The sequence below is a fragment of the Drosophila miranda genome, chromosome 3 (genome assembly GCF_003369915.1).
Source record: "Drosophila miranda strain MSH22 chromosome 3, D.miranda_PacBio2.1, whole genome shotgun sequence".
NCBI lineage: Eukaryota > Metazoa > Arthropoda > Insecta > Diptera > Drosophilidae > Drosophila > Drosophila miranda.
Genome location: NC_046676.1, coordinates 18847888 through 18872205, shown reverse-complemented (window position 1 = coordinate 18872205; position 24318 = coordinate 18847888). Strand labels below are relative to the sequence as shown.

The window sequence follows — 24318 nt, the reverse complement described above, 5'->3', positions numbered from 1 at the left end:
ACGAACTTTCTGGATTGGATCCCAGGGTCTTCGGCGACAATTTGGCGACCCGTCCGCTGCAGCAAGGACCTTTGAATGCCATCTCTATCTATCAGCTAAGACAGGTAGTCAAATAACTGTTACACTCAAATTTTATTACTTTAATTTGGTTATATGTAAATGCATAAATCATAAATAATTTCCCTCGTTTTTAGCATAGCAGGACATGATATTGGCACAATGAGCCACAATGTCCTTTTGACGAGTTGTGGGAAACACGGGACCAAGGAACTGCAACAGCATGGGCTGCTGGCGCACTACATCGTAATATTCCTCTGCCGATATGAAAGTGTCCTTATCCTGGTCGAACTTTAGGAAAATCAATTCCACCATGTCCTGCGAATATATCAGACGTGAAATGGTATGGGAATTATATAGTCAAGCAATAGTCTTACTTGACGCAACTCAAAAACCTCATCCTCGTCGTCGCCTTCGAAGAATTTATCCACATAGAGCTGGACAACCTCTCGATCCAGATAATTGAAATCAGTCCTATCATATACCTATAGATATATCCCGTAGTCATATTACCACTCCACTTACTTGTACATATTGGATTTTACTCACTGAGAAACAAAAAACCATACGTTTTTCTAGATCGTCGGTAAAATAAATGTCAAAGAGCTTAATGAATGACCGCAAATTGCAGTGGCGATCGGCGGAAAAGTCTGGATGATCGAAGTCCGGATCAAAACTTATCCGTGAGACAACGTTAGCGTTAATCGTTTGATCAGTAACTCCAAAGACGTTTTCAACAAGGCTACTGAGTTGCATTAATGTCATGAATTTTGCGCGCTCGCCATTCTCCAACACAAATTTGTGATATATCATCACGACACATGTCAGTTCGGTGTGCTTAAAGCTGGTTTCTTTTTCCAAACGGGCAATTTCAGGCGCGTATAAATAATTGAACCGTGCATTTTCCATATAATCAAGTGTTCCGTCAAGGTTCTTCATTTTGCGAAAAATTTGCTATATACTAAGAAAAAACTGTACGATTCTAAAAAAATAGTAAATAATAAGCAAAACTAACAACTAAAAGAAAGACTCGAAATTCCCCTATATACTGACGTACAATTTAAAAAACAACCTCAATCATACACAAATTTCGGATATTTTGAGTATTATGACAGAGATTTGAAAGCTATTAAAACACATTCGAAGAGTTGATTACACACTATGTATTTGTATTTTCTTTATCTAGTTTAACTTTACTTCGCTCTCGCCTTAATCATGCCTTTTATTAAGCAGAAGCAAAGTGACAGGACATTACTGCGCTATAGAACACGATGTACAGTAACTTATTATTATAAGAATTATAAAAGATTCTCCGGTAGTGTATGAACAGACATACAGGGATTTACAATTACGACACGTACCTATGTCTAAATTGTAAGTTTTGTAAAAAAAACTTACAAATAAAAAATGTAAAAAGTAAAAATAATACAGTGGCAATAAAGAATACTGACTGACTTGGGGCGTCGTATGCGTTTTAAAGATTTGCAAATAGGGAACTTATTCAGAGTGTGTTTGAGTATTTTTGTTTCGTACGACACAACCGCGTTTGAAATGATCATGTTTTTCAGGAGTCTTAATCGTTAGAAATATATATGTAATACTATATTGAAAATGCATTGTCTGTATGCTCGTATTTGTGTGTGGTGCGAAATGCACAAAATAACAGTCCATTTTTCGTGGCAGGCGGCGCCCGAGTGGCATCTTGAGTGTAGTTTTTGAGTATTCGTATTCATTCATTCGTCTTCGAAATCATTCATCTGACCGTGATTTGGTCGGGCTACATTTCGCTAAACGTATTTCAAGCTAAATTTTAAAGTATTGGATGATGTTTTCCTCTAAATACACTTACAGGCTAATTTCTGGCAATTCGTATTGCGAGCGTGTGTCTGACCCCCCCCTACCACGCCCACTAATTGCAGGCTGCACTGAGAGCCAGCTTCCCCTCTGCACTGGTCGATGGTTTGACAGTGTCACCGTCCATGTGGACATTATTGTAGTCCATTTTGGCGTTGCATTTCGCTGAGGGCAGGGGCATCTGTTCCTGTATGCTTCCATTTAGTCCGCTGCATTTGAGGCTGTAAATACCAAGACGCGCCTCGTGCTCTCGTCGCTGCTGCCGGAGCCTTATATCGTGCTCTTCCCGCATGTGTCGAAGCTTCAAGTCCTGCTCTTGCCGGTAGTATGCCATTTTTATTTCCTGCTCCATCTGCTCTAGGCGCAACTTCTGTTCGTGCTCGCGGCGTGCATAGTCTATCTCAGCCAGACGTGCCTGTTTCAGCAGTTTGAAAAGGTCATGTTTATACTTTTGCTCCATATCCGTGCTGCTGATGAGGTCATGCGTGGCGGCTGGCGGGCTATTCGTTTCGGGAACCGTCGTTGCCGCCGACGAGAACTGCTGGGGCGTTGTGCTAGGCGCAACGGTTGTGGACGCTTCATTTTCATCTGATATTATCGACTGAGCCTGCGAGAGCTGTCCCGGGGAAGACGATTCGTTATTAGCATTGCTCGTGTTCATAGCTGCTTGGACAATCCTCCAACTTACATTGCGCTGTCGCCGCTTTCGCACTGGAGCTGACTTTTCGTTGTCCTCTCCCATATCCCCGGAATCATTTTTATTAACCGTCGACTTGGGTTTGGCACGTTTGCGACGTTGAGTGGGCGGCTGTGAAGGAGCGCTCTCTTGCTGCGAGTCCCCATCACCGCCAGCGGTGGATGGGGGTGGCGATGGTATGGCCATGGTGGATGTCTGCAACGTGTCCTCACTGGCATTCGTCGAGTTTGGCAAGGCGGCCAGCGGCATATCCTCATCTTCGTCAATATCGAGTAGTTCCTTCTTGAGTGTGCTTACGGTGCCGCCATTGGTGTTGACCCCGCGGGTTTGGCTCCGCGCGGTTACCGGATCCTTTTGCAGCTCCTCCATAAACTCAATCATACGCATGCCCTCCAGGGGATCGGACTTGGGATGCTTTTGCTGATGCTCGCGCTTCGCCGAGTTCTTCATGCTGCGCCATTGCACCTGAATTTGCTCGAGCAGTCGATGCCGAAAGTTCAACGCATTAAATCTGCAATGGAAATGTCCCTTAGTATATGTACAGTAATACACATTTGTGTTGCGCAATCTACACTTACTGTTTTGTGATTTGGGACCAGGCCAGACGCTTGGCTTTGATACTCTTCGCATCCACACTACGGTTCTCAACGAATGCCACTTTTGATTTGATAACCTCCAGCAGCAGTCCCCTCTCCGCTTCTTCCCAGTTGAGGGAGCGTTTTTTGCGCGTGCCTTTCTTCTTGCCACCCGCGCTTTCCTTTTCAGCGCACTCCTCCACAGCATCCTCAGCGTTCTCCACCCCCTCATCAGAGGCGATTGCGACTTTTGCCTTCAGCTCCGCCTTCTCATCTTCGTCGTCTTCCTCCTGCGGCGACGACGAACCCTTCGTCAAGAGATCTTCCATTTTCATTATTTATTGTTCCTTTTAATATTTATTTACTTGGTTTCTGATTTGAATTTCAGGCTGGCTTGCAAAAAAAATCGTATTTGATTTCTGTATATACTGGAGTTGCGTGGTTCCTGCCCGAACTAGTTCGATGAAGTGAATCGAACAGTGGATCAATTGCCATCGATAACGAATAATTTTAAATGTGTTTAATGTTAGATAAAAAATTTATTAGTTTCTTCACTGTTCAACGATCAAAATATTTAACTAACAAGCAGTGCTGCCGATTACGCTTTTTCCCGTCAGATCTGGCTATTTTTTTAAGACCAAATGCGGATGAGTTAATGCAAATAATATAAAATACATATTAAATATCATTTTAATAAAAAATTGCTAACACCAATACTTGCGCTTGTTATGGATTTTTTGTACGTTTTCAGCTTATCTTTCGTTTTCTTCAAGTTAAAAATAGCTTTTTTCTGATAAAAAGTTGGCAGCACTGCTAACAAGCAAGAAAATATAATCTGAACTCAAAGAGCGATCTAGTTCTAGTGATGAAAAGTACAACACAGTCGTAATATCGATTACATCCCTACATTTCGATTGTCACACTTGTGAGTAGCAGGCTATCATTTTTCGTTTCATAAGAAAAATATTAAATATATTTTTTTAACACAGCGAGATGGCTTTCGGTGACTATCCAGCTGAATACAACCCCAAGGTGCATGGTCCCTACGACCCCGCCCGCTTTTATGGCAAAGGTAAGCAATTTTTCAAAGTTACGTAATTTTCAGCGCAAGATTCTTGCGGCACGGCAGGCAAGTGCGAGCAGAGCACATTGACACGGATATGAGAGATTCAGAGTAATTTACATAATTAACTATCTTTACTTGCAGCTGATGTCCCATTCGGACAGGTGAAATTGGGCGAGTTGGGCTCCTGGTTCGGTCGCCGCAACAAGACCCCCAACGCAATGGTTGGTGCCGTCAGCCGTGCCTGGTGGCGCTGGCAGCATAAGTACGTTTTTCCCAAGCGTGCTGGTATTGCACCCTTCTTCCAGCTGACCGTGGCCAGCATGACGTTCTTCTATATGATCAACTACACCAAATTGAAGCACCACAGGAACTACAAGTACCACTAAACCCGGAGGACTTCAGCTCCAGCTGCGATGGTGTACACTGTATTTGTTTTACAACCTTCAAACATTGCGATTCACGTTCGATAGAGTGCGGATTGTGGGCTGACATAATACTAATACATTTGGCTTTTGTGTTTTCAAAACGGCTTAAGTGAATAAAACGGCTGCGAATAACAGTGTTGCACCACAGACTCAATCATTACGACACTCTGCCACAGAATTCGGGCCGATATCCAGTTCAGCCTCATGCTTCCAGCTCCTTGGACTCGCAGTAAATATTTCGCAAATAAAAGGTAGCTCGCGTTCGCAGCTGAGTGCATGCCAGGTGCCCTGCGGCGTCAATGCAACGCAACTCTCGTTGGCCTTCTGCTGCCTGTAATTGTGGAAGAACAAATTGCTGGAGTCTGCTGTAACCGTTGTCTATACTTACCCAAGAGCTGGATGACCAACATCCCATGCCCTGTAAAGAAAACACATCAAGCTCTCGTGCTGAGCATTACGAAAATCATGAGCGTTGAGGGAGGTCGTGCGATTAAACGCAAGTCCCACATACGCCAGAAAAATCTTTGGCATAGGCTTTGCTTCCAGGACTGGGCGCGACTTCCTGTTGAAGTCCATCAGCCATTGTGACAAGGCCCGCGTCCGGGATTCGGAGGCAATGTGCGCCAGGCTCCCGGAGAACTCACTGGAATTGCTACACTCCAAGGATGCATTTAGATAACTGCTGGGATTGGTGTACACCAAAAATAAGCCGACTTCTGGCACACAGCTATAGTTCCGCAGAGTTGTTGGTCTGCCATGCAAGCTGTAGTAGTCGAAGCGGCTGTCATTAACCATATCCCCAAAGGTGCTATTCTGCGGGCACTGCAGTACATGGCAGTTGAAGAACTCTGCGGGCTGTTCAAATACCGTCAATCGACTGCGCAAGATTCTGCCATGACTGCCATGATTCGACTGAATAAACCTATTCCTGTGTCGCGTTGGACCGCCTGGAGCGTAGTTTAGGGCAAGTCCATGCAATTCCCGGGCCAAGTTGGCGCAGTCCTCGAAGGAAGATGTGTTTTCTAGAGATAGTGCATCATCTGCTGAAGCCCGTTGACACTCTCGCACCAAATGAAACTGCGGTGGAATCGCTTCGTCAGTGGGACAATTCAGAGATCCCATTGACAGACTCGCCAGCAGTTGTAGCAACAGAAATATAATAGTAATAATCATTGAGGACACCCACCGCAGTTCACACACAAAGTTGCACTAGAAGTGCTAGAAGTAGCAGCAGAGACTACTCTGGTCTCATGTTAGTGTCCCTGAGTAAGAGTGACATGGAGAACAAAAGCTGACACTTGATGATTACAATTGTTTATGGTCAATTTGAGTTTATTGTTCAATACGATTTATATTAACTTAGTTGTAAACTACGCAGTTTAAGATTTAAATTGGTTGCCATTTCTATGCGTACGCGTAAATTGAACGGCTCCAGAAGAGCATTCCGTCGGCATTGCATTCGGAATGCTCCATTTGAAGCAGTACAAAGTCCTAAGCTTACTTTGAGAATGGTTAAAAGATATTTATTGTAATTTAAGTATACTAGTAGATTTCTGCTTGGGACGGCTGCATTCTAATAAGGGCTGCTGCTGCTGCCCTAGTCCAGAGTGTAGTGCAGTAGTTTAAGTTAAACAATGACAAGAAGTTGTTCAGGAAATTCAACTAAGAACGTGATGTGTGGATATGCTTGTGCTTCTGGTGGACCTTTGGCAGGAAGGCAACCCATCCGATCCGATAAGTTAATAAATTACGTGTAGCAGTTAAAAGTATTAAGTAGATACGAGTACAAATATCACCTGAGCGTCGGCTGCTGCATTCGTTGTTAGTTCGAGTGTTTAAATTATAGTAGTAGGTAGGGTAAGCATAATAAGTGTGAAAGAGGGATGTGATGTCAAGAAACACGCTAATGACTGCACCACTGCTTAAAGTGGAGTCTCTCAAAGAAGGGCGAGTCCAACACCGACTGTGCGGAACAGAGTTCCCGCTCCATCTGTGACCGATGCGACGCGAAGAACTCTGCGACATTAAAGGGCAATAACCATTGCCCAGTAATCTCTGCACAAACATTTTGCAAACCTATGACTACGCTTAACCTAAGGACCGCTTGCTCCTGTGACCTTACAGACTAATTTGCTCCCATTCTTGCTTCGACGGAGTTGACGTTGACTACCGCAGCGGCACCCTGCGCGACAGAATCTCATCCTGATAACTGATTTTAAACACTTTGAGTGTTCCATTTGCATAATTTTGGATAGGTTGAATTTTGAATTTTCACATTGAGGGGGGACCCGGCCTGCGTTTAACTACTGTGCGAGAAGGCGGTGTTCGTGTAGGGTCCACTGTAGATTGAGCTGCCGGAGTTGGATACCGTCTTCGTGCTGCGGCGTGCCATTATGCACAGCACTGCTGCGACCACGGCCAGCATCAAAATGAGGCCCGCAATGGCAATGGCTATGGCAAAGGTGCGCTGCGACACACACAGAGCGTCCTCCAGAGTCTATAATTGATATGAGGGTTCAGAAATGGTGGAGATCGTATTATGAGTGGTCTTACCTTCTCCTTGTAGACCGCATCATCGTCGCTGTCGTTGGCATTCTCGTTCTCGTTGACGTAGAGGCCGGAGAATACCTCGATAGTGGCTGGTAAGCCTTCCTCGTCCTTGCTATCGACAGCAGTCTGACGCTTTGGTCGCTTGCCACTGCACAGAGGCGCCTCCTGGCAGGTCGGATCTTCCAGCGCACAGAGCCGCACATTGCACTGATAGTAGACGGAAGTGGTGTATGGGAACTTGTGGGCTGGGAAGGTCACATTAGCGGCCAAACGATCCTGTGTGTAGTTAAATTGTCCCATGATCTCATTGTCCATGGGACAGCTGCACGATCAAACAAGATGTGGGTGATGACATTTTTTTACTCGATATATTTTCCTTTGCACTTACCCATCCTCTCCCACCAGTCGCTGTTCTCCCCAACCCAAGCCGTCACGCACGATGCAGTCGGTAACGTGGAGACCATAGATCTGCTGTCTATCGATGCTGATGACAATGGTCAGCGGATCACCAATCTTCACGTCGTCGGCTATCTTGTGCTCGTCGTTGTAGATTTTCATATGGCAGCCGGGCATGGGGATTTCGTTATTGCTGACATCCTCTTCGTCGAGCGGGGCATTCACGTCGTAGACATCCTCCTCGTCCAGTTCATCGTCGCGCTGCTTGTCCAAGGATCTTCCATAGTCCCGGCGATCCTCGCTGCGCAAGGCCTGGGGTTTTTGAGAGTGCTTGCGCAGATGCTTCTTGGGCTTGATGGCTGCGTCGCGGCTTTTATAGGCACAGCGCACATGATAGCCACGTCCCAGATCAGTGATGAGTTTCAAGTGAGGCTGGAGCACGATTGTGTTGAAGAATTCAATGCCGCCATCATCCTGGAAAGGAAATATAATCAAATTATTGATGGAAAATGGAAATTTTATGTGTAGATCAGTTCCCAGGGTATAAGCCAGTCTTTCTTGCATTCAAGTGAAAATCACCCAAGACAAAAGACTTGGACAGCAAACTCGTTGGCAAACGAAACAGTACAAACTTGTACTGAAAATCTCATTGGCCAGTGCGCCGACTGTTGTCAAGAAGCCATATTAGTGACTGGAGAACACCAGCTACCAAGCACAGCCCCTTCTCATTATGCATTCAGATTCACGCTCCGCTGCAGCCAGAAATCGCTTTGGAGCCTCGCCAGCCAGAAGTTAATGTGCGATCCAAGACAAACAATACGTGGACTGTGGGCTGCGGAGCACTTCCTGATGTTGTCATAGAATGGTGCTAGCGCCGATCAACCAAGTGTGACGTCTCGCCGCCAGGCCCAAGACACGAGATCTGCGGGCCTTATCTTCTCGAAAATTGGCAACGTTTTGCGTGATGAATTTAAGTTGTGGGCCCTGGCATGATGCAATTGTGATTGCAATGGGCGTGAATATACTTCCGCTGTCTGGACCCGAAATTTCGTGCCATTTCGTAGGCAATAGGGCATCCAACTTTGGTTTTTTATGCTTCCATCCCTGGTAGATTCCTCTGTCCGCAGTTAACGGTTGTTGCCCATTGCCCATTTGCCCATTGGTTCTTGTGCTAATTCCACTGACAACGCCACACCACACCAACAAATCGAGTACACATACTCGATAGCGACAGTACATACACTTCATCGTAAGGTAATGGCAAAAAACGAAGAGGGGCTCGGAAGTTCTGTAATTGGGTCTCTACAGATTTGGGCACGGAAGTTCTTCATTTAAGTGAGCTCTGACAGGGGGCACTCTTAATTGGTAGCGTTGTTTCGAAAGGCATTAAGAAGTCGGCTGAGTCCGATCCCATGCGATTTATTGCCCAACGCTGGTTCTGAAGCGTTTCCGTCGCTGCCATTGTCTGGCTTAAAACAAGCTGTGAGACAGAGACGGAGATGGGGAGCGGAGAGATGTGTGCGGGCTTCTTTCAGCCTCTAAGAACCAAGAACCGTTGACAGTTAGGTTTACGAATAAGTATAAGTTCTCAGCATCGCGGCATCATCACCAGCAGCGCGTCAACAAGACAATGGGCCAATAAAAAGCATAATAAAATGACATTTAAGATTTCAAGCACAAGCGTCAAAAGAATCTAACGGTAGAAAGAGCTATTATGTCATTATGACACTTTTCCACCGCTCCACATGAGAGCCATGGATGTGAGCGTTTTGGAAACGAACGCGAACAATATACGGATGTAAATGCCCGATGAGCTGTAAGATATTTGGGCCTGAATAAACAGGTTCAAGCTGGAATGCGTGGGAGTTGCCTCCGTCCGACCAACTGACCTTCACTCCAAACACGGCAGCAGCAGCCGCATTATAATATCAATAACAGCCCTAAAACGCTTACATGTCGTTGAACACTTTTGGCCTTTTCACGGCCATCCAGCCAGCGGCATTGGCGGCCAATGAACGCCGCACTGCCGACCGCCAACGTTGCCAGCGTCAGAACAAATTGATTTCGACCGGGAAGATGATGGCGGGGAGGGGTCCCTAATTGGATCGCTACTTGCTGGGCCATGAGAAATTGTGATTTGATGTGTGTACGAGAGTACTCGTAAGCTGGCAATGAAATTGTAGTTCTGAGCTGGCGACGGTGTCGGAGAGCTCATCGTCTTGGCGGTAATCAAATTTTAATTAAAATTATTTTTCTCGCTTCAGAGCCCCTCCTCCCACAGCCCTGTGAGGCCACCTGCTCGTAGCTGATTTAATTATGCCTGACATGCGCACAGCGCACAGCACGGATCGTCTGGGCCCCGACCCTCAGCTCGGGGTGGCAGTCACCAGTCAATGGCAGCGCTGTGGCAAGTTGTCACGCGACTCTCCGCCATCCCTCATCTTGCACTCGGAAAGCTGAGCTCATCGTCTCAGCGGAGATGACGTAAGATAGGCAGGATGCCAGCCAAGCGGTGGCCATTAGCCGAGCGCATGCTGGCTCAGAGCCGCTCATCATCGTCTTTAATGACAAACATTAAAAAGTACATATCTCGAGTCCAGCCTTGACTGCGTCTGTTGATTTTCCCGCTGTTGGTCCGTGGCAAACAGTTTTTTTAGCTTGTTTATCTTATCGATTCTGGCTTATTGAATGCTCTGCGCAAATTGTTTGAGTCAATACGGGAAGGCGGCTTGGCCAAGGACAAAGCAATGACAACACCAGAGAGAGAGACTCGGGTCGCAGTCCCAAAGAACATGCCAGCTAGGTACAGTGCGTGTGGAAAGTATATACCAGTCTTCTAGCGCACACTGTGATGCATTGCCACATCGATCGAATCGATCCGCTTGTCGTAACTGCAATTAACATTTGCAATTTCAAAAATTGTGTCAATCCAATCGAGCGAAAGGAAAAAGCAGTCGAAGCTGCAACAGCAGCAGTAAATTACAAAATGTTGGCCCCATAAGTGCTGGGAAAATTACGTTATACATGTATCACAAACGGACTTTATAAGCGTGTGAGGCTGTGGCTGTTGCTCTGCTCTAGCTCCAGCTCCAGGTATAGACCATAAACATGCCTCTGCTGTGCTGGTGATGCGTGAGCTGCAGCCTCATTTAGCCGGGCCAAGTGCTAATTGAGATTTCAAAATCCCAGCAGATCCCAGCACAAAGGCAGTTCGTTGTGTGATCGAATGAATCGATCGAATGAGCCAATAAATAAGCCAAGCCATAAAAGCATTAGAGCTAGCTGGACAAACTCTGACTGAAATTTATATGGCACATCTGGGCCGTCTTTGGGATCATTCGATATCGTTTACAGGGACATGGCAGGCCGGTTTTCACGCTCGCTCGGGCTGTGCTGATCAATAGTACGCTTGATCGGATTTTATGTTATGACATCTCAAGAAATCTAGCTTCACATGATAGGTTTTTAAAGGCCTAAAGAATTAATATAAAATGATGATGCCATATCCATTAGGTTCTTCGTGCCATCTGCCGTGCCCAATGACTGCTATTTTAGTTAACAAGTCTCGATCCAGCCACCATTAGCTTAGTCACTGAGTGCGTGTGCTGAGCGTCACATCAACCTTTCAATTGACTAATCATCTTGGCATATGGATTTTACCTTGTAACCAATGACTCGGAGTTGCCTTATAGGTGTAATGCTTTTTTATTTGCATGCGAAAAAGGCAGAACGAGTTTGCGTGGACATCTGCTTGAGTGGGAGAGCAAGTTAGAGTCTGGTCTGCTGGCTGATTGGCACCCATTATGGAAGACCCATCTCCGTTCTAGGCTATCGGCTGTGACTTACCGTCTCCTTGGGCATCGTGTTGCAGCTACGCAGAGGCAGCTTGTACCGCAGCGAGCCCACGTGATCTCTGCGGGGGACGACAAAAGCGTTAGCAATTACAACGATCTAATCTAAATTGTGATCTGCACGCGGCTCTCACTCACCTGTACTCGCTGAGGCATGTGGAGTTCTTGGATAGGCCTTTCGGGTAGATCATGCCACTGAACAGTCCGGTCTCGTGGTTTGGCGGGGCATCTTTGATTGTGATCAGCATGGACCCCGATAGGCACTTTATGCGCACGGTCGGCTCGATGGCAGACTTGGAGGTGGGTGAGCCCCCATCGGACTCCGCCTCGGCTGCCGCAATGGCGTCGCTTAGCGAGCTTTGTGCATCCTCTGCAAGCGAAAAAAAGGAAATTATGAAATGCAATGAAGTCTCAGATAAACATGACAGGCACGCTCCCAAAATGGAATGTTTGTGCAGCTGGCAAACTACAGTTAGATGTGGATGAGGATGCGGTTGCAGTTGCATCAGCATCAGCTGCTTCTCTTCAGCGCTGAACCAACCTCAAGAGCCGTTAGCACAAGACATGAGCGCACAAAAAAAACCCAAGACAATGGCACAACAGATGCCCATGGGAGCAGTATTTAGTGGAGGTTGGAGCCGCAGTGCGCTCCAAGCTATGCCAGCATGCGGAAGAGCCAACAACCAGCGACAAGAACGGTACGTTCATGACATTGAAAAGCCATTGAAGCGGCAACAACAGCGCCAACTCACCGGGGGGAAGACACAGCACAGAAGCGCTCGTGGGCCTGGCCTGATCCGCGGCCATTAGAAAGATGGCAAGTTCCTTGAACTTCAGCAGACGATTCGAGACATGGCCTGGGATTAGGTTGGGCTCTGCTCTTGGCATTTCCTGCTCGATGCCAGCGCTCACGAATCCCAGCCAAAGCCAAAGCCAAAACAGACCAAACCAGACCAGACCAGAGCCATTGCATTGCCAAGAACTCCATGCTGAGTTGTTGCTCTGACACCTCCACCTCCCGGGCTCGCATGCTTGGGCTCTTCTTTTTGCACTCTTTCGTGGGCCCATCAGAAGGTACACAACTGGTCCGAGGAAGAGCTCTGCTCCGCTGCGGCACGTTCGCCCTGCCAGTTGGCTGTGTGTACACTTTGGATGGGATGCGAGCCGATGTGATGCCTCCGCTGTGGTTCAACGAACCTTACAGCATTTCGCATCACTTGCCTCCGTTCTGTTCTATTCCAGCATGTGCTGGGCAAAGTAATTGCATGCAACACGGCCACGTCGTCGCTGTCGTGGCTGGAGCCGGTTTTTATGGTGCCTCCTCTCCTGCTGCTGACTGCGGCCAGCACATAAAACATTTAATGGCTTTCTATTATGTATAATTTGAGGAGAAGAACTGCATTACCCAGCGCAGATCTCAAATGTAACAAGAACAAGAAAGAGCTCAAATGAGTAAACTGCGCGCTTTTATGAGCAAATGAACAGTGCTGGAAATGTTCACTAAGCTCGAAGTATTGCTGTCCTTGTTTCGCTCGTGCTTGCCAAGGGATTGGCGGAGAAATAAACAAAAAGGAAAAGAAAATGGCAGACGTGGAATGGACAGAACGGATTTCTTCCACATTAAATCAAATTAAATCGATTCTGAAGAGCTCTTTCGTGGTAGGAACATTTCCGCATTGCCGACTCTGATGCTCGTTCGGATTTGTGACTTCGTTAAAATCCTCAGCATGGATACTGTGGGAGTCAACAGCGAGATTGAGGTCAGCCCCAACTGATCATTGATCTCTGCTCCCACTAGAAATTTATGCCAGTAATCCGCTGGCTCTACCACGACTTGCCCAAGCGGAAGCTGCCACACGATGAAGATGATGAAATGCGTTCGCCTTGGCCAGCCAGCTCCCAATGCCGTCTCCTCAGTTTCATGCAAACCGAATAGAAGACGCTAGACTCTCGGAACGGGAGAGGGTCATGAAGTGTAGAAACCCAACCAGCATCGCCAGTCCTCACAATTCTATTATCGTTCCAGGCATGCTTCCACCAAGCACTTTGACCCGGACGCAACGATCCCGCAGGCTGCCGTCCCGTTTCGGGCAGCAGGAGCCGTGCTAACCACAGGCTCACCTACCAGCTGGTCCTCAACTATCTGGAGTCGCTAGAGTCGGCCATCTAGGGGATACAGCCGTATTACGAAGCCGAAAGGAAGCATGCCGCAATGTTTGCTGTCGCTTTTCAATAAGGCAGCTTAAGGCGCCACATGAATGGACTTTTGTTTGCCATGCGATTATGTGCCTGGTGCTGGCAACACTTTTGGCCAACAGTCAAGAGATTTAGCAACCAAACAAACGGCAAAGACAAAACACCACGAAAAACCCAACGCTGTTTCTTTACCGAACAACAATGGCAGATTAAAGAGGAATGCGGTCTTTTAAGCCGAGTGGTGCTGTGCTTATAACTAATTAGGTAATACTTGTAGAGCTCATTTGAACACTTAAGATTCCAGCTTAATGATTTATGTATTCGTTTCCAGATATCTGTTCAACCAATGGGTGAACAAGCTTTCCCATAATTCAGGATTTGGAGTCAATAGAACTTATCAAGACTTATAAATGGATAGATTTGTCTGTACTCACTGACTGCCGTTGGTATCTGTGCTGCGTGCGTCGTCAGAGCTGCGATTGTCTGCAAAGAAAGTGGAGACAAGTCACTCATTAGCATAGTTGGGATAGTAGTAGCCTGACCCCCGGACTCCTGCTCAGACCCCGTGGCAGGCCGGCCATAAAGCGTCGACGTAAATCACGGCAAGCCGACAGTAAGCCCCAGCCTGATCCGGCCAAGACCCGGCAGTAGGTAAGCTTCTTTAATTAAAGTGGATAGAAATGCAGCAGAAATTTCGTTTTCGTGTTGCAGGCAGATATGGGGAAACATTATATTCTCACGATTCTAAGGCTGCCTTGCAGTTGCGGATGGCGAAAACTTTCGCCAGCCTCTTGCGCTGGGTTAGAGTTGAACCTGAATCCAGGCAAAGTCGACTCTGGAGTTGGGGTTGAGTCGGGGCCAAGCGGCTCAGAATGAAGCGGAGCTAGGCATGGGTCCAGTGTTGTGCCACTTTTGGCAACTTGGCAACAGGCGCGAGCGAGCAGGAGCGACCAAATCGCGTTTAGCATACGGAGAGAGAGTCGGGTCGGGACTGGCCGGCTGGCGGTCCGTCTCTGGCCACCTCATATCCAGGTTAATCGCATTGGCATGCAATTGTCATTCGGGGTTCTGGCTGATTGATGTGTTTATCTGCTGCTCGGTCTCTCGGCTCTCTGCCTGGCCTGGTCTGCCAATTTTCCATTTCAATGGGCCCAGAATGAGGCTACGGATTTTGGACCCTGGATAATACTTACGATTAAGTGCAGCGCCGTGTACAGTACGTCCATTTGTGTGCCCGACTTCATGGTGCGAGCTGAAAAGGTGAGAGAAAGACGGAGATTAATGTGGTGCTCAAGACTCTAGAGATATCCGTGATAACCGGTTTCACACCCACAATACACGTATATCAATCCGATTATGCTAAATCATACAACATACAACTCGTACAGCTGTTCTGCAATGAATTTTTGTTGGGTTTCGCTTGGGTTCGTTGCCGGCGGGCAAACTTTCTGTTTGCCAATTGGGTCAAGTCAACAGCCCAGCCGAAATTCGGCTCCAATGGAACCAGCATCGCGTGCGCGGATCTTGCAAATGGGTTAACATCGGCATAAATTGTGTACAACGGTTAAACAGAGGCTGGGAAGGAGGAGGAGGTGATGCTGGAGGCCAGTGCCCAGAAGCATCTTCAAGTACCCCCCACAACTGAGCCGAAGATAGACAAACATCCGTCAGTGCAACTCATGCCGGGGACTCATTGTGGCATGACTGTGATTTCCGCTATTACAACACAAACAGAAGCAGAGGTTGGTTGGTCTGGGGGTACATATTACGGGGAATTAAACACATATCAATAACCAACCGGGCACGCTGCACTCATGATAAGCACTTTTCAGCTTCCTGCAACGGACACACGGACCCAGTTGTGTGAGAACATTGGGTGCGAGTCATGGCCAGGAAGACACATCCACATCAAAATCACCTCCGCTGTTGCCAGTTAGATGATTATCTCTGGGGCGACCCAAAACAACAACATGCGGCTTACGTTGATGGCCAACAGGCAAGGCGATAATGGCCGGAGGAGGCAATGATTTGTTGTTGCAGCTACTGCTGCCAACACATTTCATTCATTTCATTCATTTCACGGCAACGCAGCCAGAAATGATGTCACACGGCCCGCATTCGACTGCAGCTCTGCGTCTGGATCAGTTATTATCCAAAAGCTGTAATCTCTTTTAGGGGTTTGTTTTGTTATTGAAATTGGGGAGGGGAGAAGCTTGCAACTGGGTCGATAGTTATCTTATGGAAATGATAAATTGTTAAAATTATGCACTGAACACATACACACACACACACACACACACATTAATCAACAATCACCAATTTGTCACTGCTGGGAGGCCCACACTTCCTCAACAATAAGCCAATGTTTCAATACAGATTGAGATCGCGGTTCGGAGTGGAGCGGATCGGATCGGATTGGATCGTCGCTCAAAGCTGAATGCAAATTGCCAACTGACGCCAGCAACAACCTCACATCCCATCCCATCCCAACCCACAATGGCAATACAGACTCAGTACTTCCATTGGCATTGCAATAAATTAGCTAAAATTAGCAAAAATGACGCAACCTGCTCTAGCAGAGACACACAGCGGTGGAATAAAAACTCAAAATTTAAAACGCAGCTCATGCAGGCAACGCAACAACAAAAAATGAGCTGGAAAATGCGGCTAAGCACGCCAACAAATATTATGAATAATGACTTTGATTGGCATCTGCTCTCGTTACCCAGTTCGGGGGAAAAAAGCCACTACAACAAAAAGTAATGCCAAAGTGCCATTGGAAATGGGAGAGCAGAGCTCTGTCTGACCTTCAATTACGTTCGTCGGCGATAAGGGAAATTGCAACAAATTGGATCAATAGTACAACTTTCACGACTCTTGGGATCAGCAATGAAATGATTGAATTACAATCGACTGAGACAGGAAATTGAAGTTCCTTCTTCCATTTGTATTCTCCTCATGGAAATGAAGAACAACTTCAGAATGGAAATGATATACGTAATTCCATTCCCGGTGCCATGATTCATTGACTATTCTCTCCGATCCCCACAAAGCATGCGTGCTTGTGCGTGTGCACTCAACTGCAACGGATATTTTGTGTCGATTTGAATCCATTTGACACACATTTCGGAGATCAAACAAGCAACAAAAACGTAAACAAATACGAGGTAAAAACGAACAAAATGGTCCGTGCAACTGAATAAATTAAGTGTGTGTTTTGTGTGCCAACGAAGAGCCAACAATGTCTAGTGTTTTACTTTTATTTTGTTTAAACAATTGCATTTTCGTTGATGTGTGTGTGGAGTGCCCTGCTAATGTGGCGGCAAAGTGACCTCGCGTGCTGCCATTTCCCCTCGAACAGCCAACGTAATTTATTTGTTTTTAAATAGTCAACGCGAGTATGCAAAAACAAAGAGAGCCGTTTTGAAATGCATGCTTAAGTTTTACAGCTTTCTGCTCGAGCAAAATTGTTGGGAAAAGCCGAAAAAAAACGGTTTGTTAAGACATTAAAGGAAGGGTATGAAAAAAGCGCGTAACTGTGCGTTAAATTGCGCCCAAGTTGAAATTCGAAAATTAAATGTTAATTGGCCGTTTAGTTTTTGGGCAAGGCAAGACTAATATCTGATTATTCGCTGCCGCCTATGGATCAATTCATTCTTCAGACAAATTAGGTTGCTCCACATACGAGTACCTGTGTGTGCGGGCACATTAATCAAACGAAAGAGCTGAGGGACCCCGAACCCCGAGAAATGGGTGACTTCATTAGAGGCAACAGCAGCAGCCGCTTACAATTAGAATATCAAACGACTCCCATCTCGAGATGTTGGCTACGATGCAAATTGCCAACGGCTATACAGAAAATACATGCAAAAAACCGTGTTAAGCACACATAGTATACATATGTACATATATGTATATATACCAGTATTAACCGCAACACAAACATGGCTGACCCATTTGAAACGAGCAAGCGGGTAAAGAAAGAGTGAAACAGAGAGACCGGACGGACTGAGAACCTAACTTTCGGTTGCGTTGCGGTTTGCCGTGTGTTGTGTGTGTGTTTTGTGCGGAAGAAGGGAGGGGCAGGTACGGTACGAGTGGAAGTGCCATAAAAATGAGAAATCTCCCCAAGACCATCTCTCGAACTCTCGTATTCGGGTCGGCACAGAGCCTGTAATATGATCAATCAGCATAGCGATGCGTAGAGCTAATTTCGCTGCAATTTCGCTGCCATAGAAAGTAAGTTGGGGCTGGTTATGTTACGGCCCTCGAGATCTTGACTGGAAGATGCAGGCGTTGGGCCTGGCCTGGCCTATGCCTATGCCTATGCCTATGCCACCATTGTTTGATTATCCCGCATTGTTCTTAATGATGGTAATTAACGAGTCGGCTCGAACGGAAAAGGGTCAAATGCGCTGCAGTCTCTGTCTCTCCACACGCATATATTTCTTGGTTTTACAGTTTGAATGAGGTCAGGCTTGGCTTTAGTTTTGGGTTTTTTGTTTCTTAGCTTTTACTTTTACCCAAAAACTTCTAGTGGCCGCCGCAGGTGGCTTTTGTCTCTCTGTGGCATCGACTTTGCGTGCTAATCGAGCACTAAAGATCAATGGCAATTGAAGAATCGACTTTCACCTGCTTGTTTATGCAGGGGCTTCGGCCGTGAATTAGAATTTCAAATGTGGAGACATCACAATTAGCTGGCACTTGATTGGGGATTGAACGATCGCAAGTAGCCAGGCTCAGGCTCCAGCTCCAGCTCACGTCTCAGCTCCCGTCTCAGGTCCAAAGCAAACGCAGCCAACGAATCGGAACGAAGTCTATTTTTTGTTACCCCCTTTACGGCCTGGCGTTGCGTCAAGGTCATTGCAATTGTCTCATCGTCGCTGTCGTCGTTGCCATCGTTGCCGTCTCTCAGTCCCCAACACAATGCGCAAATGAGCTAACAATGCTTTAATTCGCTGTTGGCCAATTGCAATAAACGCCAACGCCAATTCCCATTGTGCTGGCCACGTTTATAGGTTTTGATTTGGCCAACCACAGCAGCAGTAGTTAATTTACTCTGCAATTAAGACAAAGTGAGAATTTTGTGGCAAAGTGCGCATCGTTAGCGGCTAAATGATCGACCACGCCACCTTTGTGGCCAAAATGGAAAGGCCCCTTCTTTCGGGGTCCGTGCTGTTGTCCTTGTGCAATGCTTTGGACCTGCCCTGGTTCGGCTCTGGCCGTTGCCAAACGCAGCTTTGTGCCGTAAACTGGAGCGTGGAGACATCTTGCCACATCTCGGACGGACAGGTGGAACGGACGGGCGGTGTGTGACCAAGTTTGGGTGAGACCAAACGCAAGCCGCTGCCCAATTTCGTCTGCTCTGTCTCTCCAGCGGTTATGTAAGTTTTCTGCCAATTTTTTTGTTTTTTTTTTTTCCTTTGGGCCGTGTTGATTTGTCAAGATGTCCAATTTGGCTCAGCCGCTGCTGACTGGCAATATGCAAAATGCTTATTGGACACCCACAACCCACAACCCACAACCAGCCTCAAGCAGTGCCTCAGCCTCAAAGTATTTTTTTGACGCCTAATTTTGTGGGTAACAAGAAAACAGAAAACAAATACTACAACGAACGAAACAAACGGCAAAGAAATTCGCATTGAACGTGACTCGGGCTAAGCTGTAGACATGAATGTGTTTGATTTTTATCAGGCCTGGTCTACAATATTTCAGTTTTAGCCATTTACTTTGCGCTTTTTGCCTTTGCTTTTGCCTTTTGCCTTTTAGGCTGGCGCCCATTGTTGCCCGTTGCTGTTTTATTTTATTTTTATTTTTTTTCTGTTTTTGCCTTGCCTGAAGGCAGATCAAAAACTCGTTTTTGTAGTTCCGTTTTTGCTGTAGCTTTAGGTTTTCTGTTTCTGTTTGTCTAGAAGTACTTAAAATGGAGGCTCCCAGCGACATTGGCATCGGCTACTGCTGTAGCTGCCGCTGCCGCTGGTCAACGAGCTTAGCATGAAGTCTCATTCGACTAATTCGTCATTAAAACCCATTTATTGTGGGGTACTTTAAATCCGATGAGAGAATCGCTGGGCTGATGAGCCACAGACACGGGCGATGCTGATTACTTGGTGCCCGTGCGACCTCATCCCATGCTTCTCATAATAACTTTATCCCAGTGTCCCCTGCCTCGTTCACTGATGAATCCCTCCTCATTTGTAGTACAAAATGATCTCATTCTTTGGCATAAGCGAGGGGATATTTTCTTTATTTAAGTTTAATTCTCGGGTATCTCTGCAACTTGATACACATTACGAACAGTACAGTTCCTTGTTAATTTCGGCTAAACTTAGACCCGCTCAAGGCAGTTCAAGAGTCAGCATTAGCCACACCCCATTTGAAGCTGGGATTTGAAAGTGTTTGCGGAATCGAGTCGAGCAATACTCGTACAACTGGAGCTACAGCTCTTATTCGATTGCAGTTCAGTTCAGGGGTTTTTGCGTGGGGTTTGTCTAAGGTAAAAGCCTGCATTAAGTCAGCTTGAGTTTGACTCCGTCTCCGACTGCGACTCTGGGGTTGAGGAGGGACTGGGGCAACTAGCCAGACGACTTTTCATTTTGAGCCAAAACAAACACAAACATTTGCTGCACACTGTCCAGGCCGCGCCAGGGAGCAGATCGGGCATGTGACTCATGGCTAAGCGGGGGGCACGGCACGCCTCTCGCTAGCGGCATTTTGGGTTTTGCATAATTAGCGGCGAGCGCCAACGTGTCGCATGAGTAATGCGCATGGGAAGACAGGGCCGCCGATGAAGCCAAGTTTGTTGCCCAAGTCTTTCGTATCAACTGTAAATTAATATGTTGCAAAAAAGAAAAGAAGCAACGCCGAACGAGCGGGAAATCTAACGCTGTAAAGATCTTGAATTCGGTTGAATGAACCCACATTTCTTTCGGAGCTTTCTTTCGCTGTTCTCCGGCCAAAGTTTTCGATGCGAAAGATTATAAATCAATTATTAGGCTGCCTCTCCCCCTCAGCACACCTTCGCAAAGCCCACACGTTGTCTGGAGCTCAGTTCAGGAACCTTCTTCCAGTGGAAGATTCGTCATCATTGTTCCCCTTAAAGAGACGAAACAGAGAAGAGTCTGCCTCTCTCTTAAGTGAGTCCACACATCACATAATCGCAAAGAGTCATATACAAAACCAAAAATTATACATATATTTTCCGTCTTTATTTTATTTTGTGCTTCCTTCAAGGTCACTCGCAGCAGTTGTTATATAAACAAGTTAACTACACGATGGCTAAGAAACTGGTATTCAAGCACAGCCACAGCTCTGGAGCCCGCGCCACTCGCGGATTCGCCTTTTAATTATACAACAAATTTTACGCTTGCGTTGGCGTTCCTCAAACTCGGGGGCAAAACAAAGCATTCTGAGAATGTTGTGGCTGCCAGCCAGCCCACAGATAAGAGAACTAACCGGAGACAGAATGTTGCGGGGGCACAGCAACAGGCGTTGCATTCAACACAAACATTAGAGCATTACATTGGCCAGTCAATATTTTGATGGGTAACAAACCACAAATTAACCAATTAATAGGCGATGCCTCAAAAGGGAAAGGCAAGGCTCACTCCACAAACCCAAGTTCCCATCGTTCGGATGATGTAAGTGTTCGGAGTCAGTCCCATCCTCACTCAATGTCCATCAATCAAATTTTCGAATTGCTTCTTTTAGACGCCAGCCCAGCATACACGATCTCGAAACGAACATAATTACTATATGACCCCATCCGACTGGGCAGTAGATGTGCCGTCGAAGTGCTAAAAGTTCGACAGGGAGAAGCTCCATCTTTCGGCTCAGCCCAGCTCAGCCATAACCCTGGCTTTTCTCAGGTAAATGATTAATGTTGTACGCGCACAGCAGTGGAGACTGGGAAATTGTTTGGTCAGCCAATTAGCAACAGAATCTGGCCACACAATGTGCTTGGAAAATGTGAATGGACTTTTGGTCTCTCTGCCACCCGCAACCCCTGTACTCCCGAACGCGATGACACATTACTTATGCCGGACACATCCAGAAATGGAGGTGGGAAGCGGGTACAAAACGGATGTCCGTGATGTGGCTGTTCAAACAGCAATTGCAGCCACTGCAGCTACCCCTCCTGCTGCTTCTATTTGAGGCATGCCACATGCATCCCATCCATATTTGTGTCCTGTCCCCAGACAGCGGATGATGTAACCATCTGCGAACTTGGCAGCCAATTTTGGCCAGCGCCAACCTTGGGAAACAGGTTCAATGCAAATGGGATGGGGACAGTTTTGCTCAGAAACGCAGCAAAAAGTCCATTTAATTTGCACAGAAAACAAATTCAACTCCAGCTTCAGAGCTTCAGCTTCAGCTCCAGCTGAAGCTCCTCCTCTCCCAATCCCATTTTCATCAAGTTTTTCAGACGAAACAAAATAGCGAACCGGTTTGGCTGATGGATTTTTGGCAGATCCGCAGCGTGAGGCGATTTATGAAGTCATCTTTTCGAGGTTTTTTGTTTCGGCAAAACTTCGATATCGTACGCTTATATTGAATGTGAATTTGTGTGGCCTGAAACTGTTGCTGCTAACGGTTCGGCCTGGCTTTTGGCCAACACTCACCTCTGTCCAGGTTGTCCAACTTCGCCCTTCTTGTGTAATCCAATCCAATTGGTTGTGTCTGGCGGTTGGTGTTTGGTGTTTTCTGTTTGCTGTTTGTTTTCGCTATGGTTCAAACTGGTTGGAGTTGGCCAAAATGATGATGAATTTTAAATATTTGTAGGGTATTTTCGTTTCACATGAGTTTCAGCTTTTGTTATTGGTATTAAATGAATTTTGCGCTTCGGCTTCCTCTATTTATTTTTTCCGTTTTGGTGGCCAGCACTGGTTTTACATGTTAAAGCTGTGGAAGGAGCACACACATAAGAGATCCCGAAGAGAAACGGACAGAGAGCGAGAGACTCTTAAGTGGATTGTTGTAAATATGCACTTCGAAGCCGCTATTGCTGCCGCTATTATGTTGCCTGTTGACTGTTTCCCGTTGCCTGTTGCACGTTGCCCGTGGCAAGACAAAAGACTCGACAGAAACCTCCACAAACTCTCCGACTTTTACACTTGCCCCAAAACAACGCGAAATATTCAAACGATTCACAAATCATTCAGCACGAATTTTCGAGCTCCCTCGGTTCAACCACCCGTCGAGCGTAATATCTTCCCAAGGGCAGCAACAATCAGAAAACCCAGACGACAGACGACAGACAACATACAACAGACAACGGCAGCAACGTTTCCAAAAATCCAAAAAAATTTAAAAATCTCCATTGGCGTTGCCAATGGGTTTGCACGATCCAATTAGAACCGGGTAAACACTTATTCTTCGAATCTTTAAACGCACTCAGAACTTGGGATCGATGAGACACTCGCGTACACGAGGATGGGATAGCATTGAATCGGAGCGAAGCGGAGCGGAGCGGCGAGGGTCGGGTCGGATCGGATCTGTCGTGCGATCCGCGTTCGTTAGCAATGTGGATGTCTCTCGCACACCAACCTGGCCAAGACTGATAGAGCCAAAGCCGACGCCGATCGAGTCGAGGCGCACACTCCGGCACTCCGAAGAGCCCAGGCAAGACGGCGGGCCAACAACCGGTCTTGCCAAGAGTCTTTTCGGAGTCCCCTGGCCTGGGTTTTTCGGAGTGTTTGGCAAGTTGTCTCTTAGTGTACGCTCTTCTAGCCAATACCAGCCTGAGTCTTGCCTGAGTCTAAGTCTGGCTATCGATGTCTCTATCTCTGTGTCTGACTCTGCTTCTGCCTCGGTGTCGTTGGCAGTTTTTCAGCAGCAACACTCGAGCCGAGCTGCACGCTCTGGTGGCTCTCTTTGCTGCACCTACCAGCCGGGATCGTCTTTCTAATGAGTGCCTCCCCTTCGCAAAATTAGAGGTTCAGGCGTCCAGTTGGCCACTGGTCATCTTCTGCCACATCTATCCCACAAAGGTTCCAGCCCCATATCAGGTCAGGGCGTCGTCATGCTTGGCCACAGCTCCATCTAAAGTTGGGGCTAGCCAGCCAGGTTTGCTCAAAACTGACTTGGCAACCGTCCACTGGTGCAATTTTATGGTAAATGTGTGGGCTGTCACCAGAACACCTTGATGACGGCATATATAGCAAAAGCTACAGCCACAGTCATGGGTAATACTAATCGACTGATCAGCTTTGTTCGGGAATTGTATGGCTAGGCGACAGTTTCTTACTTGTTTATTGTTTGCTTTGTTTCTGTTCTCCATAAATCTTGTACTTGCATTTACATTTACATTTCAGGATCCCAGCTCCCTTCGAGCACAAATAGAGGCACGGTTACAAGTACAGGTAGCTGTGGCACATAAAGAAGGGTACGGTTCGAATGGTTGTCCTCTTGTTGGGCATTTCCCTTGAAGTCGTGCGTTTCTGTTTATACTTTTAGTTATACCAATATTTATGATTATTATGCGTGTTCTTCTTGTTGATCCTCAGTGGAAGTGGAGAATTATGGTTCTAAAACGTGAGAGAATTTCATATGGATGAAATGTTCACAATGAACAATCATATAAGGAGAAATATGGGAGGAGACAGGTACATATGGCTATAAGAAAAACCGAAGACTAGGGGGAATTCATGGT

The 24318-nt window shown here is 46.6% G+C and overlaps 5 protein-coding genes and 2 long non-coding RNA genes across 9 annotated transcripts; 3 read left to right on the top strand and 4 right to left on the bottom strand.

The window, feature by feature from the left end:
* Positions 1-113: 113 nt before the first annotated feature.
* On the bottom strand, positions 114-1192 carry LOC117188072. Its single transcript, XM_033391371.1, has 4 exons — positions 1115-1192; positions 607-1039; positions 435-542; positions 114-375 (listed from the first exon to the last, which is right to left on the bottom strand). Exons 2-4 carry the CDS (start codon positions 994-996, stop codon positions 169-171), a joined length of 705 nt encoding a protein of 234 aa, XP_033247262.1. The 5' UTR covers positions 997-1039; positions 1115-1192; the 3' UTR covers positions 114-168.
* Positions 1193-1205: 13 nt separating this feature from the next.
* On the bottom strand, positions 1206-3656 carry LOC108159112. The gene is made up of 3 exons (XM_017292094.2): positions 3187-3656; positions 2600-3119; positions 1206-2527 (listed from the first exon to the last, which is right to left on the bottom strand). Exons 1-3 carry the CDS (start codon positions 3516-3518, stop codon positions 1967-1969), a joined length of 1413 nt encoding a protein of 470 aa, XP_017147583.1. The 5' UTR covers positions 3519-3656; the 3' UTR covers positions 1206-1966.
* A 375-nt stretch (positions 3657-4031) lies between these two features.
* LOC117188073 (putative ATP synthase subunit f, mitochondrial) lies at positions 4032-4813 on the top strand. The gene is made up of 3 exons (XM_033391374.1): positions 4032-4108; positions 4173-4255; positions 4391-4813. The coding sequence occupies exons 2-3, from the start codon at positions 4177-4179 to the stop codon at positions 4633-4635; spliced, it is 324 nt and encodes a 107-aa protein (XP_033247265.1). The 5' UTR covers positions 4032-4108; positions 4173-4176; the 3' UTR covers positions 4636-4813.
* On the bottom strand, positions 4532-5855 carry LOC108159536. Its single transcript, XM_033391369.1, has 2 exons — positions 5063-5855; positions 4532-5005 (listed from the first exon to the last, which is right to left on the bottom strand). Exons 1-2 carry the CDS (start codon positions 5845-5847, stop codon positions 4825-4827), a joined length of 966 nt encoding a protein of 321 aa, XP_033247260.1. The 5' UTR covers positions 5848-5855; the 3' UTR covers positions 4532-4824.
* Positions 5856-5979: 124 nt separating this feature from the next.
* LOC108159534 lies at positions 5980-23227 on the bottom strand. Of its 3 annotated transcripts, XM_017292910.2 has the most exons (9): positions 23061-23227; positions 22289-22568; positions 14861-14919; positions 14102-14150; positions 11610-11841; positions 11467-11533; positions 7613-8094; positions 7228-7546; positions 5980-7171 (listed from the first exon to the last, which is right to left on the bottom strand). In XM_017292910.2, exons 3-9 carry the CDS (start codon positions 14909-14911, stop codon positions 6974-6976), a joined length of 1398 nt encoding a protein of 465 aa, XP_017148399.1. In that variant the 5' UTR covers positions 14912-14919; positions 22289-22568; positions 23061-23227; the 3' UTR covers positions 5980-6973. The 3 variants fall into 3 exon arrangements, with proteins under 3 accessions (XP_017148399.1, XP_033247255.1, XP_017148398.1); XM_033391364.1 differs by lacking the exons at positions 22289-22568; positions 23061-23227 and adding an exon at positions 15984-16084; XM_017292909.2 differs by lacking the exons at positions 14102-14150; positions 14861-14919; positions 22289-22568; positions 23061-23227 and adding an exon at positions 12224-12831.
* Positions 9770-10214, top strand: LOC117188074. The gene is made up of 2 exons (XR_004472460.1): positions 9770-9845; positions 9902-10214. It is a non-coding gene; the product is annotated as an uncharacterized LOC117188074 (long non-coding RNA).
* On the top strand, positions 12955-15683 carry LOC108159539. The gene is made up of 3 exons (XR_001775337.2): positions 12955-13231; positions 13498-13931; positions 13999-15683. It is a non-coding gene; the product is annotated as an uncharacterized LOC108159539 (long non-coding RNA).
* Positions 23228-24318: the final 1091 nt, after the last annotated feature.

Bases quoted from the DNA above. Each gene is read 5' to 3' on its own strand.
- LOC117188072 (XM_033391371.1), bottom strand. From the start codon at position 996: ATGAAGAACCTTGACGGAACACTTGATTATATGGAAAATGCACGGTTC. The intron at 543-606 runs GTGAGTAAAATC...ATATATCTATAG, and splicing joins GTATGGTTTTTTGTTTCTCA to GTATATGATAGGACTGATTT. The intron at 376-434 runs GTAAGACTATTG...ATATATTCGCAG, and splicing joins AGGTTTTTGAGTTGCGTCAA to GACATGGTGGAATTGATTTT.
- LOC108159112 (XM_017292094.2), bottom strand. From the start codon at position 3,518: ATGAAAATGGAAGATCTCTTGACGAAGGGTTCGTCGTCGCCGCAGGAG. The intron at 3,120-3,186 runs GTAAGTGTAGAT...TTTCCATTGCAG, and splicing joins TGGTCCCAAATCACAAAACA to ATTTAATGCGTTGAACTTTC. The intron at 2,528-2,599 runs GTAAGTTGGAGG...TCCCCGGGACAG, and splicing joins GAAAGCGGCGACAGCGCAAT to CTCTCGCAGGCTCAGTCGAT.
- LOC117188073 (XM_033391374.1), top strand. From the start codon at position 4,177: ATGGCTTTCGGTGACTATCCAGCTGAATACAACCCCAAGGTGCATGGT. The intron at 4,256-4,390 runs GTAAGCAATTTT...CTTTACTTGCAG, and splicing joins CGCCCGCTTTTATGGCAAAG to CTGATGTCCCATTCGGACAG.
- LOC108159536 (XM_033391369.1), bottom strand. From the start codon at position 5,847: ATGATTATTACTATTATATTTCTGTTGCTACAACTGCTGGCGAGTCTG. The intron at 5,006-5,062 runs GTAAGTATAGAC...CCACAATTACAG, and splicing joins GTTGGTCATCCAGCTCTTGG to GCAGCAGAAGGCCAACGAGA.
- LOC108159534 (XM_017292909.2), bottom strand. From the start codon at position 12,539: ATGGGCCCACGAAAGAGTGCAAAAAGAAGAGCCCAAGCATGCGAGCCC. The intron at 8,095-11,466 runs GTAAGTCACAGC...TTTCCTTTCCAG, and splicing joins ACACGATGCCCAAGGAGACG to GATGATGGCGGCATTGAATT. The intron at 7,547-7,612 runs GTAAGTGCAAAG...TTGATCGTGCAG, and splicing joins CGACTGGTGGGAGAGGATGG to CTGTCCCATGGACAATGAGA.